Source organism: Sinocyclocheilus rhinocerous, unplaced genomic scaffold (genome assembly GCF_001515625.1).
Source record: "Sinocyclocheilus rhinocerous isolate Xijiao unplaced genomic scaffold, SAMN03320098_v1.1 scaffold28, whole genome shotgun sequence".
Taxonomy (NCBI): Eukaryota; Metazoa; Chordata; class Actinopteri; order Cypriniformes; family Cyprinidae; genus Sinocyclocheilus; species Sinocyclocheilus rhinocerous.
Genome location: NW_015652416.1, coordinates 1,714,466 through 1,728,749, shown reverse-complemented (window position 1 = coordinate 1,728,749; position 14,284 = coordinate 1,714,466). Strand labels below are relative to the sequence as shown.

The 14,284-nt window shown below is 38.4% G+C and overlaps 1 protein-coding gene across 1 annotated transcript in view; it reads right to left on the bottom strand.

Annotated features, from left to right (window-relative positions):
- LOC107715006 (nuclear receptor subfamily 1 group D member 1-like) overlaps positions 1-14,284 on the bottom strand; it is a 25,101-nt gene that overhangs the window by 951 nt on the left and 9,866 nt on the right. The window contains exons 2-7 of the mRNA XM_016521028.1: positions 8,796-9,095; positions 6,856-6,944; positions 6,613-6,757; positions 2,800-3,374; positions 1,068-1,253; positions 531-741 (exon numbers count right to left, since the gene is read on the bottom strand). Coding sequence (XP_016376514.1) covers positions 531-741; positions 1,068-1,253; positions 2,800-3,374; positions 6,613-6,757; positions 6,856-6,944; positions 8,796-9,095 — 1,506 coding nt within the window. The remainder of the gene's footprint in view (positions 1-530; positions 742-1,067; positions 1,254-2,799; positions 3,375-6,612; positions 6,758-6,855; positions 6,945-8,795; positions 9,096-14,284) is intronic.

The window sequence follows — 14,284 nt, the reverse complement described above, 5'->3', positions numbered from 1 at the left end:
TATACGTTTTAAATATTTATATATATATATATATATATATATATATATTTTAAACCTAATTTGATAACGAAGATTATGAATACATTATTTTTAGTGATTGATTTTTTTAGTATTTTATGTTTGATTTAAAACAATTGTATTTTAATTAAAAAAAAATTAAAAATACTCAAATTAATTTAGTATATTATAAGTAAATTTATTTAATTTAGTATATTTAGTCTTTTATATTTAGTCTTTTTTTTCTTCCTTCATCATACAATGAAAGTCAGTGTTGTTTTGGACCCAAAACAGTGAAAGTCAGTGTTTGTTTGTACTAACATGAAATTTGTGTTTAAACAGACTTCTATTTGAGTTTCAAATTTATTTTAATAAAGAATTTTAATATTGCACTAATGAGCATCCCTATTTTAAATGATTAGCTCAATGTTAGTGGATTATTCACATCTTCAACACTAAGCATTAGCAATAATAACAGTGATGCACGCCTTAGCAAACAGCACTAATTAATTTGATTCCTGTGTTGCTCTTACCTGCAGAAACCAGCACCACTGCCATAAAGAGAGCCATCTCATCTGACTCCAGGCCCAGAGAGCTCAGCTTGGAACTGAACTCAAACATGGTGTCCAGCAAGGAGCCCATGCCCAGACCCCTAAGGGTGAGCAGTGGGTACGTCTGCCCATTCAGGAAAGTCACTGTTCTTTCCTTGTGGTTGAACAGTGAACAAAACCTCACCATAAGCACCTGTAAAAAGACAGCATGATTAGATGGAGGCGAAAAAATTGACCCATGTGATGTTTTTTTTTTTTTTTTTCACTCTCAAAATATTTTCATCATTTGTAGGTTGATGTCCGTAGGGGTGTTAACACTGTGATGTTATCTACACATTGCTGTGTTTGTTTTGAGTGATCTGACATGTCAAACTGTGGCTAAACCAACTGCGTGAGTTTGAGTTAGGCTGATTGGGAAATCTGTTTGGTTTCGTGCTGCTAGTGGCCTAGAAATGACACACTTCACCTTTAATAGTACAGAAGGGGATGTAAACTTTAGGAGAAATGTGTAATCAGTACCTGGAAAGTGCCTGCTTTGAGCAACATGACTTGATCATGCTGGCAAAGCTCCTGGAAGCCCGGAATGCCCTTCGCGAACTCGACCACTTCACGTACAGCCGGCGTGAAGCACTGAGAGAAAGACTCCCACAGCTGCTGGCTGGAGACGCCAGGTGCTGACACAGGGCATGCGTTCAGTGGACAGGCCTATGATAGAGATGGTATATATTATTTTAATGTTTTATTAGCACGTATGCTTAACTTTCATGTTGTGTTTTGGTTATCACATTGGATTAAAACTTACTGACTTTGCTCACAAAGGGTAAAACAACTTCCAAAAAAATCAATAATAAGAATTTTTGTACTTTTCTGGGATATTTCTTTCCACTGTGTTACCCTTGTGATGTTCCTAGTCAAAAATGACCGGCTTACAAAAAAAAAATCACCTACAAATTTATTGTTATGATATATTATTACCAAATATTGGTTTCAGTCTTTTTGTCAACTTGTTTTCTGTCAGTTAGCACACGTTTTGTATTTCTTTTTGTACTGACTGACCTTAGTTTTTGAGTGAATATTGCCAACATTTTCCACAAATAATGTTTTTTTTTGAGGTCATTGAGGCCTACGATCAATCAGTTCCAAAAAAGGAAAACAAAACCTGTGTTAACTGACAGAAAACAAGTTGACAAAAGGATTGAATCCAAGATTTGGTGATAATACTGCACAATGAGAAATCTATGAGCAGTTTTTAAAAGGCCAGTCCATTTTGGCAGGGAACACCAAATTAACCAGGGGTTAAAGTGCCCCTATTATGGATTTTTGAAAATTACCTTTCATGCAGTGTGTAACACAGCTCTAAGTGAATGAAAACAAAGTTTTAAATCTGAAAGTGCACCGTGTATAAAGTAATTGTCTCTCAAAAGAAAGAGTCGACTCTGAATCATTGAAACGAGTGGTTTTTAAAACGAATCCCAAGCCGTTTAATGTTGATGTCAACATGGAACATTAGCATATTGTCCGCCCACTTGTTGGTCTTTTCGCCAACATTTGAATTGATTTGAATGAAAATGCTAATTCATTCTTTGCCACTAGGTGCTGCTTTTGGAGCGGTAAAAATAGCGGTTTACCCGGTAACGCTGTACACAAAGCAGCACTGCGCTCACAAACGCTGCTTTATCAGGCATGATGAAAGGAAAATGAGACCAATCGGACCAATCACCGCAGATTAGCATCACGCAAAGGAGGAGTTTGAAAGAATGAATCGTCGAGCGAATCGTTTGGGAGTCGTTGAGCATGTAAGGTAAAAACAAATGCATATTATAAGACAATGAAAGTGTTTTGACCTGTTGTTGGGGACTCCCAAAACCAAAATATGAACTTTTCATAACCCATAATAGGGGCACTTTAATTTATTGACCTATTTCTGTATTTTGATCTTAAATTATTCCTATAAACATAATATTGGCACTAAAATGAAACACTGACATGACAAACTCGTAAAAATAAAGATTTCAAAAGAAGCACATTTTCACAGCAATGCCATAGAAGAAACATTTTTTGGTTCCCTAAAGAACCTTTCAGTGAACAAAAGAACCATTATTTTCTTATTGTAAAAACATCTTAATAATCTAACAAACCTTCTTCCACTATAAAGAAACTTTTGTACAATACAAAGTTCCATGGATGTTAAAGGTTCTTCATGGAACCAAAGATGCCAATAAAAAAAGTATGTATCTTGAACCATTCTTACCAGCACTTTGGAGCCAGCAGCCAACTTAAACGGACATGAGGCCTGGGTTTGGGACTCGCCAGCCACGTAGCTGTTGTAATCGACCTGAGCAAGTTGTGAGGGCGGGCTAACGCTCAACTGGGAGTGATTTTGGCTGAACGAAGGAGCGTAGCTGTACCGATTATTGTCCACCAATGAAACCGGGCATTTACTGTCGCTGGAAGCAACTGGGCAGCGAGGCGGGGTCGAGAAGCTTTCGTGAGTAGTCGCGTGATACCCCACGAGAGGGTTCCCATGAGGGTAGTTGCTGTCCTGAGAAGGGTTGTTTTGAAAGGTGCTCGATCTGCTGCTGGTGGTCATGTTGCCTGCATGCTTGCTCAGGTGGTCCTGTGTGTTTGTGAAGATGTCCTGGTAGGCTCGTGATAAGGCACCAATGGCCTCTTTGGATTGGTTCTCGCTGGGGCTGGGAGGAGGTTCATGTGGTGGCGAGGTTTCCATGCCCATGGTGGACGATTCGTTGAGGCTGTTCATGTAGCTCTGCATCTCGTCCAAAAGCCGCTGCTTCTCTCGTTTTGGGATGCGGCCGAAACGCACAGCTAGGGGTCAGAGAGAGAGAAACAATTGGTTGACAACATGAACAAGACAACATAAAGCCATAATTTGCTTTCTTAATATTTGCTTTATCTGTACATGTTATTCTACAGACAAAAATTTGTAATGTTTAATGTTTTTTCAAAATGAAAAATTCAAAATTTCAAAATTTTTTGCCTTCTTTCTTGAAATTGAAGAAACTGGACAACATAAAGCCATAATTTGCTTTCTTAATATTTGCTTTATCTGTACATGTTATTCTACAGACAAAAATTTGTAATGTTTAATGTTTTTTCAAAATGAAAAATTCAAAATTTCAAAATTTCAAAATTTTTTGCCTTCTTTCTTGAAATTGAAGAAACTTCTTTTTGTCCATACTGTGAAGGTCAGTGGGATCCAAAACAATATTGAACACCACACCTTTTCTTTATATGGACAAAAACTCTATGCATTTTTAGTCTTAGTCAATTTTGAGTCTTAGTCAATGATAAAAAATACAGTACAAGATGTTGTGAAACTACTGCATTTCTATGCGGCGAATCAATGATAAAAAGAGCCTGCCTGATCAGTAATCAAAATGTCCATGTCCCATTTCTTTTATAATAAAGCACATGGCAGCATCAGAAATAGCCTAGCGTGACAAAAAAGTGAAATATTGTCTGAAAATTGCTTTGGAAGTGAAGAAAAAACACACACAAAAATAGCACAGCTGCTGTGTAGGAGACAACTTGCTATCTAGTATCTTTGGTCGCTGTGGTGTAGAATATTGATGATCATTAAATGTGTTAGTTATGTATTGGATGCTTTCGCATCTTTTACAAGCCCCTCACTCTTTTCTCCATCACCACCCCCTCCTCTAAGTAAATCTGTCAGCTGTTGAATCTAAAAATAGCACCAATGCTACCATGTGTTACCTCCCCCCACTCTTCATCACTCCGTCACTACCTCCCCTTCCTCTCTTCATCCCTATGCTACTCTCACTCCTCTCTGAAGCCATAAGTAGGGCAGTGGGTCAGGCAGAACGTGATGACAATGCCACGGGAATTGGGAGAGAAACTAATGTAAGGAAAGGAGGGGAGAGGAGAGGAAAAAGCAGGGGAGAAGAGAAGAGAGAAGAGAAGAGAAGAATGTCATTTGGCAGACTGAGGTGGCAGTAGGTGTAAGGTATTATGGTACATCCTGGGATTACAGGATGAGAGCAGAAGGAAGGCAAATGGCAGAGATGTTCCATATATCATATATGTCTCACAACACCTGCATCTGAGAAAACGAGATAAGCCAACAGGACACATTTTTTTTAACTTTTCTGTAACTAACATGCAATGGTTGCATGTGTTACCCTGCAGGATGATAAATATTTTGCATTGCTAAATCCATAACTGACTTGGCACTTACCAATCAGGGTTGTGTGCTATTTAGAACTGAACAGAAAATGCCTTTTAAATTGCAATTCAGTCCCTGAATTTCAGCTCAATTTGTATTGTATTGTTTGGCAAACAGGATACAAAATTGTACTTAGATTTGAATGTAGGAAAGCAGAATTAAAATTCATTATAAATTGAAATAAATTTAATTTTCAACTAGAAAAGCAAAATAAACTTTAAATTTTGGTCGGACAATGCCTTATTTTGTCAAAAAAAGAGAAAAGTTAAAAAAACAGTTTGTATGTTTATAGATAGATTTTTTTTTTTTCAGTTGCAATTAAGTCAATTCTTCTTGTTGCCATTACAATTCAATTTCCTGAATTCCAGCTCAGTTTTAATTAGTGTAGCAAACAGGATGCAAAATTGCACTTCGATTTGGAATGCAAGGCAGTAAAACTAACATAAACTGAAATTCAAAAAAGTTAATGTTACTAATTTTTAACTAGAAGAGCAGAATTAAAACTCTGAATGTTGGTTTAACAAAAGTTTATTTAGTTTGTTTTAAAAAAAACTTTAACGTAACACTTCATTTCTTAGAATGCATTGCCAGTGTTGAGTTTGTTTCAATTGCAATTCAGTAAATTCCTCTTCCTGTCATTTCAATTCAAATTCAAATTCGACTTCCGGTGGGGTGTGCCCAATTCAAATTCCAATACATCAATTCTGAATTTCACTTAAATCTGTTAAATTCAGTTAAAATTCTTAGACTGTATCTGATCTGAAGACTACGGTGCTTCATCCTGTGCAAACAACATGACACACATAGCTTCAGAGCGCTGCACTGATTACTAGTCTAACAAATGGCAAGTTCATAGCGGAAGTGAAACCATGCCGCCCCATCGTGTCAAACCAAACATCTGTTTGTATCACACCACCGAAATTAAACTAAAGACTGCAGTGAAGTGAAATGAAATCAGGGCGTCTACTTTATTGTGGTATTTGAGGCCGTTGCATGAGGTTTTCCTGTTTGTGCAAGAGAACCCGTCAGAGAAACAGGTTTCTAGGTTGTGGGCCCTAACAATTTCAGGAACCAGGGTAAAATGACTGTTTACCTCCCCCACTTTGTACCCAATAGACTCATTTCTGTTAGTGCACTCTTAGAACAACATCCAGTGCAATCTGCTATCATAGCCAACCTAACTTTGATGCACATCCGCTGGTAACCATGTGAAATTCTGCTGAGAACCTGACTAAATAGGTCACAATGTACAAGTGTCAGTTGCTAAATTTCCTCAAAAGTTCATCGGACAAGATTTATCGTTCATTTCAGTGTTATTCAGGGTTAAATCTCCGCCAAAGGCATTGTTCTTCTGAAGAGTTCAGATGCCTTGCTTTTTTCTGCATCCCTTGCTTAATTTTTGCTGCAGCACAACATTAATTGCTGAGGATGTTTTAAGGCCACAAGCGTGGTAATCAAGTCGCCCGTGTTCCAATTTCTTAAAATAATTCTTGTATTTGCTGCAGTTTTCCAGATGACTGATAGCTTCAGGGACTGCGTGACTCCATCCCTCATAAATCATTGTCTCTAGGAGGGATTGGGAGGCAGAGCTTAGGGAGCGTACGAGGGGGAAGGGTAAACCGATGGAGAGAAGGAGGTGAGAAAAAGAAGGGACCACAAAGGGCAAGCGAGAGACAGAAACGAGCACACAACAAAACTAAAAGAAACTTGCTCTCTTGAAAGTCACCAACGGTGCAAGACTAAAAGAAGAAAGTAGGTTGAGGGGGCGGGTGTGGTGCTTGGCCTGAAGAATGCTATGAAAGTACGACTTTTCACTATTTGTTATATGTCAGTGCCCTGATAACCTCTTAAAATTCTCACCGTCACGGGACATGCCAACAGACAGGCATTTTTTGAAGCGGCAGTGTTGGCAGCGGTTGCGGTTCATGCGCATTATTAGGCAGCTCTCGTTCTTCACGCACATCTTGTAGTTAATGTTCTGCTGAATGCTGCGGCGGAAAAAGCCCTGCAAAGAACAAAAGACATGCGATATGATTAAACCACAATGATATGACAGAAAAGACTCATGCATGTTTGATTTATCAGAGGCTCGCTCTGTCTTACCTTGCAGCCTTCGCATGCATGGACACCATAGTGGAACCCTGATGCGATATCTCCACATACTTTACAAAGGAGCACCATGCCTCCAGTCTCTGCTCAGATAAAGATAGAAACAGAGAGAGAATGGGGTCAGGATGTACAAGAACACATGTCCTTAATATTGGGGACTCGTTATTCCTTTGTGAAAGAAGATGCTGACTTTGTGTGATGCAGGTACTAAAAAGAGAACCCACTTACTGGTAAACGTGCCAGTGAATCCACAAGGCCTTTTACCAGCGATGGGATGGGAGTAGCTGTGCGGGTTTGAACCTGTAGTGGAGTTGTTGTAGATTTCAGGGAACTGAAATACCAGTTTTGGAGAAGGTGGTGTTCCCACTCTTCCTTGCTGCTTGAGCACCCCAATCTCGGTGAAGGTGACCTCCTCTGGGGAAGACGGCTGGGAGTGAGAAGATGGAGATTGGGTTTGATAGCCACTAGAGGGGCTTCCTGGGCATGGACTGGCACTGCCATTGCTGCCAGCGTAGAGTATCACACCCCCTGCAAAAATACAAGAGTGTATGAAGCCTTTGAGTGGGGAAAAACATAAAAATGGAACTTTATTTTGTTAGTAAATTTCATTATTAGTAAATGTACATTATTATTAATTCATTTAAACGGTTGATGTTGCATTTTCACTAGTCTTTCAAGCACCTTAAGTTTTAACATGTTAAATCCCTAGTTAAAAGTTAGAGTTAGGGTTAATTTCATGTGCCCCAGTTCGGTTTGTTGTACTGGCTTATTTGCAAATCAAATCTAATTTGCATTGGCATTAAACAATGCTAAATGTAATTTACCTATCTAGACTGAAAGCCTTTTTACATATTTTAATGAAATGTTATTTATTTAAACCAGCATGTGAGATTGTTTATTTGCTGATAACTGTCATGCTATCAAGTCATGAATATATTTCCAGTATTCATTATTTCCTATTCGGCTATTAGAGTAACTTCCTTGTTGCTCTACCATCAAATTCCAGGTTCACTACAAATGCGCTTATCAGTCTATTAATTGGTTCTCGGATTTTCATGAATGTTCAACATAGGCCTACATCATTGTTGATCCTGGAACAAAATTCCCATCAAACAGTCAGAATTAAGGGATAAGTTCACAGGAAAATCAGTTTTAGGTTCACAACCATGATTAGGTGTTTCTACACCCTTTGTTACTCAGCTATCATGTCCCTCTGGTTTTAGGAATTAATCATGGTTAGGGTTAGGTTAAGGTGTGGGATAGGGTTAGGTCTGTTTTTGGACGGTAGGCTAATGTTGATTCGGCATCAACCAAAGATGTTGATCTAGGAAAATGTCTAACTTGGCAAAATCACGGCGACCAATATTAGTCGAAGTATGCTAATATGCTGTTCTGAATTCAGCAAGTGGTTTTTTGACTCGAGAAATGAGAGAATCGACTCGACCGATCGATCAAAAAGATCCAGTTCAAACAACTGCGTACCGTACCTGTTTGTTTGCGATCTGTCAGGTTGTAGGGGGAGGGGGGAGGGGCATTATGTGCGCGATATTTAATCGCTTGCAGCAGCTTTCAGAGGGAGGTGATGTAATGATCTAAACGACTGGAAGTGAGTGAGGTTTCCTCCGTCAGAACGATCTCATGCGTTAAAAACAATGACGGCTGTACAGCAACATATTGCGACGACCCCATTTTAGTGAACTCAAGATGTGTTTTATGGTTTGGTTTAATGGTCACACGTTACTTCAAATGAAACCATCGGCTTGTTTTATTTCCATTCCCCCGCAGGTTTCCCTTTCTCTCCCTCTAGAAACAGAGAGAGAATGGGGTCAGGATGTACAAGAACACATGTCCTTAATATTGGGGACTCGTTATTCCTTTGTGAAAGAAGATGCTGACTTTGTGTGATGCAGGTACTAAAAAGAGAACCCACTTACTGGTAAACGTGCCAGTGAATCCACAAGGCCTTTTACCAGCGATGGGATGGGAGTAGCTGTGCGGGTTTGAACCTGTAGTGGAGTTGTTGTAGATTTCAGGGAACTGAAATACCAGTTTTGGAGAAGGTGGTGTTCCCACTCTTCCTTGCTGCTTGAGCACCCCAATCTCGGTGAAGGTGACCTCCTCTGGGGAAGACGGCTGGGAGTGAGAAGATGGAGATTGGGTTTGATAGCCACTAGAGGGGCTTCCTGGGCATGGACTGGCACTGCCATTGCTGCCAGCGTAGAGTATCACACCCCCTGCAAAAATACAAGAGTGTATGAAGCCTTTGAGTGGGGAAAAACATAAAAATGGAACTTTATTTTGTTAGTAAATTTCATTATTAGTAAATGTACATTATTATTAATTCATTTAAACGGTTGATGTTGCATTTTCACTAGTCTTTCAAGCACCTTAAGTTTTAACATGTTAAATCCCTAGTTAAAAGTTAGAGTTAGGGTTAATTTCATGTGCCCCAGTTCGGTTTGTTGTACTGGCTTATTTGCAAATCAAATCTAATTTGCATTGGCATTAAACAATGCTAAATGTAATTTACCTATCTAGACTGAAAGCCTTTTTACATATTTTAATGAAATGTTATTTATTTAAACCAGCATGTGAGATTGTTTATTTGCTGATAACTGTCATGCTATCAAGTCATGAATATATTTCCAGTATTCATTATTTCCTATTCGGCTATTAGAGTAACTTCCTTGTTGCTCTACCATCAAATTCCAGGTTCACTACAAATGCGCTTATCAGTCTATTAATTGGTTCTCGGATTTTCATGAATGTTCAACATAGGCCTACATCATTGTTGATCCTGGAACAAAATTCCCATCAAACAGTCAGAATTAAGGGATAAGTTCACAGGAAAATCAGTTTTAGGTTCACAACCATGATTAGGTGTTTCTACACCCTTTGTTACTCAGCTATCATGTCCCTCTGGTTTTAGGAATTAATCATGGTTAGGGTTAGGTTAAGGTGTGGGATAGGGTTAGGTCTGTTTTTGGACGGTAGGCTAATGTTGATTCGGCATCAACCAAAGATGTTGATCTAGGAAAATGTCTAACTTGGCAAAATCACGGCGACCAATATTAGTCGAAGTATGCTAATATGCTGTTCTGAATTCAGCAAGTGGTTTTTTGACTCGAGAAATGAGAGAATCGACTCGACCGATCGATCAAAAAGATCCAGTTCAAACAACTGCGTACCGTACCTGTTTGTTTGCGATCTGTCAGGTTGTAGGGGGAGGGGGGAGGGGCATTATGTGCGCGATATTTAATCGCTTGCAGCAGCTTTCAGAGGGAGGTGATGTAATGATCTAAACGACTGGAAGTGAGTGAGGTTTCCTCCGTCAGAACGATCTCATGCGTTAAAAACAATGACGGCTGTACAGCAACATATTGCGACGACCCCATTTTAGTGAACTCAAGATGTGTTTTATGGTTTGGTTTAATGGTCACACGTTACTTCAAATGAAACCATCGGCTTGTTTTATTTCCATTCCCCCGCAGGTTTCTCTTTCTCTCCCTCTGGGTTTCTGCATCCTATCGCATCCTCTCCGGTCATGCGCTCAGGATCACGGTCTCACGTGTTCGCGAGCTCTCCCGCCTCTCCTCTCCAATAATAGCCCTGGCACAGTGCCCCAGCCAAACTGCACAACACCTGACCGGCGCCTCACATGGATTCCTGACACCGTTCCTACCCGAACCAAATCCGCAGTCTCGTGTAAGCAGCTACAACAATCGCGAGTCGCGAGCATCAAAAGCTACATATACACAGGGGCTTTGCGATGATGTTACGGTTCCCACACAGATGCGTCTCCTGTGAGAGAGGGGCAACGAGGAGTCACGTTTTGGTAGAATGTGCACCGTGGCTTTCAGATTGACTTTTTAAACAACCCGAGGACACAGTCGGTCAGATCTGGGCCAAGAGAATGCGATTTAAAGCGGCAGTGTCCAAAACGTTTCGGGAATCGCTTGCACCATGGTGCTTTAACAATGTAATGCAGTAGTGGCTTTCAACAGGCAGACTTATTAATGATATTTTTAATAAACAAAATGCTTCTTCTTGCTTGTGCAAACAATGATGTTGAAGCTGGCCTTGCAGTTTTCACACTATGGTGGTTGTTTTACTGTCAACAGTCACTGTCTCCATATGTGACCCTGGAGCACAAAACCAGTCATAAGTAGCAAGGGTATATTTGTAGCAATAGCCAACTATACATTGTATGGGTCAAAATTATGGATTTTTTTCTTTTATGCCAAAAATCATTAGGGTATTAAGTAAAGATCATGTTCCATGAAGATATTTACCGTAAATATATAAAAACGTAATTTTTGATTAGTAAAATGCATTGCTAAGGACTTCATTTGGACAACTTTAAAGGTGATTTTCTCAATATTTTGATTTTTTTTGCACCCTCAGATTCCAGATTTCAAATAGTTGTATCTCGGCCAAATATTGTCCTATCCTAACAAACCATACATCAATGGAAAGCTTATTTATTCAGATGTATAAATCTCAATTTCAAAAACATTGTCCCTTATGACTGGTTTTGTGCTCCAGGGTCACATATGTTCTGATTCCCCTAGATGTTTGATAGATGTTTGAGTACTCTTTTCAGTCCACATCTAGGGGATTTTTTTCCTACCAATTTTGTCATCTTCTGGAAGAAAAACTGTATTCGGTCACTAAAACAAAAACTCACCTGTCCTAACATTTTGCATGATTTGACGTATCATTAATATCTGTACTCTCTTAGAAATGAGGGTGTAAAAGCTGTCATATACAATTTAGATATTAAAATGTACACTTTATATACTAATTTGTATCTTTAAAGTATTAACATGAAACCTTTAGGGGTAAATAAGATACAAAGGTGTATCTTTTCAGGGTACAATCCCAGTAATAGCTTTTTTTCTGATAGTGTAGTATGAGTTAAATGGCAAACTGCGTACTTGGGTTATCGATTTTGAATAACCTCTAACCCTAGCAAACACCACTAACAAATATATTGATTTACACTGACACAAATCTAGAGAGCATGGAATAATTTACCTAAAAGTAAAAATTTCATGAACATTTATTCAACCGCATGACATTGCAAGTGCACATGAGTATCTTCTATGGAAAACAAAAGAAGTTATCACAATGTCAAAGCTACTTTTTCCTGAGGCAATAGTGACCATGGCTGGTTCCCATTCACTTTCATTGTATATTCCTGATTGCTGAATGTTTTTAGTTTAACTATGCCTTTAATACTGTGCAGTGCTTATGACAATAAGCTAATTATTTCATTAATACTGTCTTTCAATCTGTGTTTTCCATCATGTACACATCATTTGGAACCCTTCTGTGGTAAACAAGTTCAAACTACCAGCAAATATCTGCCTTACTCTTTTGTGTGTTTTTTCACATGCTGCACGCGGTATTTATTTAGCTCAAGTGTTTTTGTGATCCCTCCACTGGCACGTGCAACGGGACTTATTGTTGACATACTGCAGCGCAGGATTTTACAGCCTTGTGATAGCGAGCCCTACCTGAGCATGTTACTCAGCCCTGCCCAGCTCACAAACCCCACCCACATACACAGAAATACTCACACCTGGACACGCATGTGAGGCCACAGAGGTTAAAGAGACAAATGACATTATAGATAACAGGACATGCCCGTTATTAAACCAAATCAGAGCGTCTGGGGTGCAGCTGTTTTTAGCACCAGTTTCACATGATTACAAACCAGTCTAAAGCTTTAATTAGATATTAATCTAAAATATGTAGGTGTGATATTATTTTGTCTTTGTCCTGCCCTGTCTGAAAATAACCAGTTTGGACAATAAGCGAAGATAATACCATTTCTACAAGCTAAATGAGGAGCCGTGCACGTCATTGCAAGCCGGTATAAATTAGCATATAAATTACATTTAGTCTCTTTGTGAGCTTAGGCAACCCATGCACACCCTAATCTGCTAGTGAGCAAAGGCAGGCGTAGAAACGTGAGGATTTTGCAGGGACAATTATTCCCTCCTCCCTGGTCTCAAACACTGGCATGGTCTCCCTTCCTCCCTCCCTTGAGGAAAATAGCTGTAATACTCTGCCTTGCATGACCGCAATGTCTTGTACATTTGCCTTGATATACGCCATCTTAACATTTCTGCATTTGTATGGGTTGGGGTGGGAATGCAAGAAAGTTGAACATGTTGCAATTGTGTATGTAAAATTATCACGATATAAGCACATACTTTCACTTTTTAAAACTTTTTTTTAGAACAAGCATGACATTTGCTTACTATTGAAGGAGATGTGCTCATATATAAATTAAATGGGTTAATGCAGACAGAACTTCCATAAAGTGGGTCAAAATCACACAAATATGTAGCCTATTCCATTTAAGGCCAAAAGTTTTCAAACTAGAGTTCATTTCATTAAAGTTTCATTACGTATTTAAAAAATATATATTTAGTAAGAATATTATATAATATTATTTTATATTATATAATATTATTACATTTAGTATTTAGTAAAAAAAAAAAATTTTCTTTCTCAATTTTCAGCTCTCCTTGCAATGTACATATTGCGTATAGTTGTTATTTGTGTTGAATACTTCTAGTTTTCTTGTTGCTCATTGGTCATATGTTCACTATTGAAGCTGCTTTGAAACAATATTTATTATGTAAAGTCTAGTATTTTTTTATTTTTTTTAAATACAAAAATGTAACAAAATTTTAATTTAATTGAAAATATTCAAATATTGGAAAAAGGTTTTTGTATCACTTAATACAAAATATTTTCCAATATTTTTAATATTTTAAGTTTGTTTTGCTTAGTATATAACGCTTTTTTTCCACACACTGTAATATATATATATATATATATATATATATATGCATAATCTGCCTTAAACTGCCATAAACTGTCTACAATATAATGCTTAGTATTTTCCACACACTGTATAAATAACAAAAACAACAACAAAACATTGAGGTCCTAGGCATACAATTTTTTTTATAAAATCATAAACTGCCTTCTGAAAGCAAACCCCAAAAGTACATTCGTACATTGCAGAATGTTCTCATGAAACTCCTTCATTTCTCCCCATGTTCGAAATCTGGGTGTGTTGTTTGATAATTCCTTCAAATTTGATAAACAAATTAGTGCTGTAGTAGGTTCTAGCTTCTTCCATCTTCACTCCCTTTCTAAAATCAAGTCATTTCTCTCAAAAAGCTCTCTAGAGGTTGCTATCCATGCCTTTATTACGTCTCGGCTGGATTATTGCAACGCCCTCTATTTCGGAATATCAAAGTCCCAAATCTCTCGGCTACAAGTTGTTCAAAATGCTGCAGCTAGATTCTTGAAGCGGTGTAAAAAGTTTGATCATGCCACTCCCCTCTTGCGATCATTGCATTGGCTGCCAGTTCACTATCGAATTGAGTTTAAAATATTG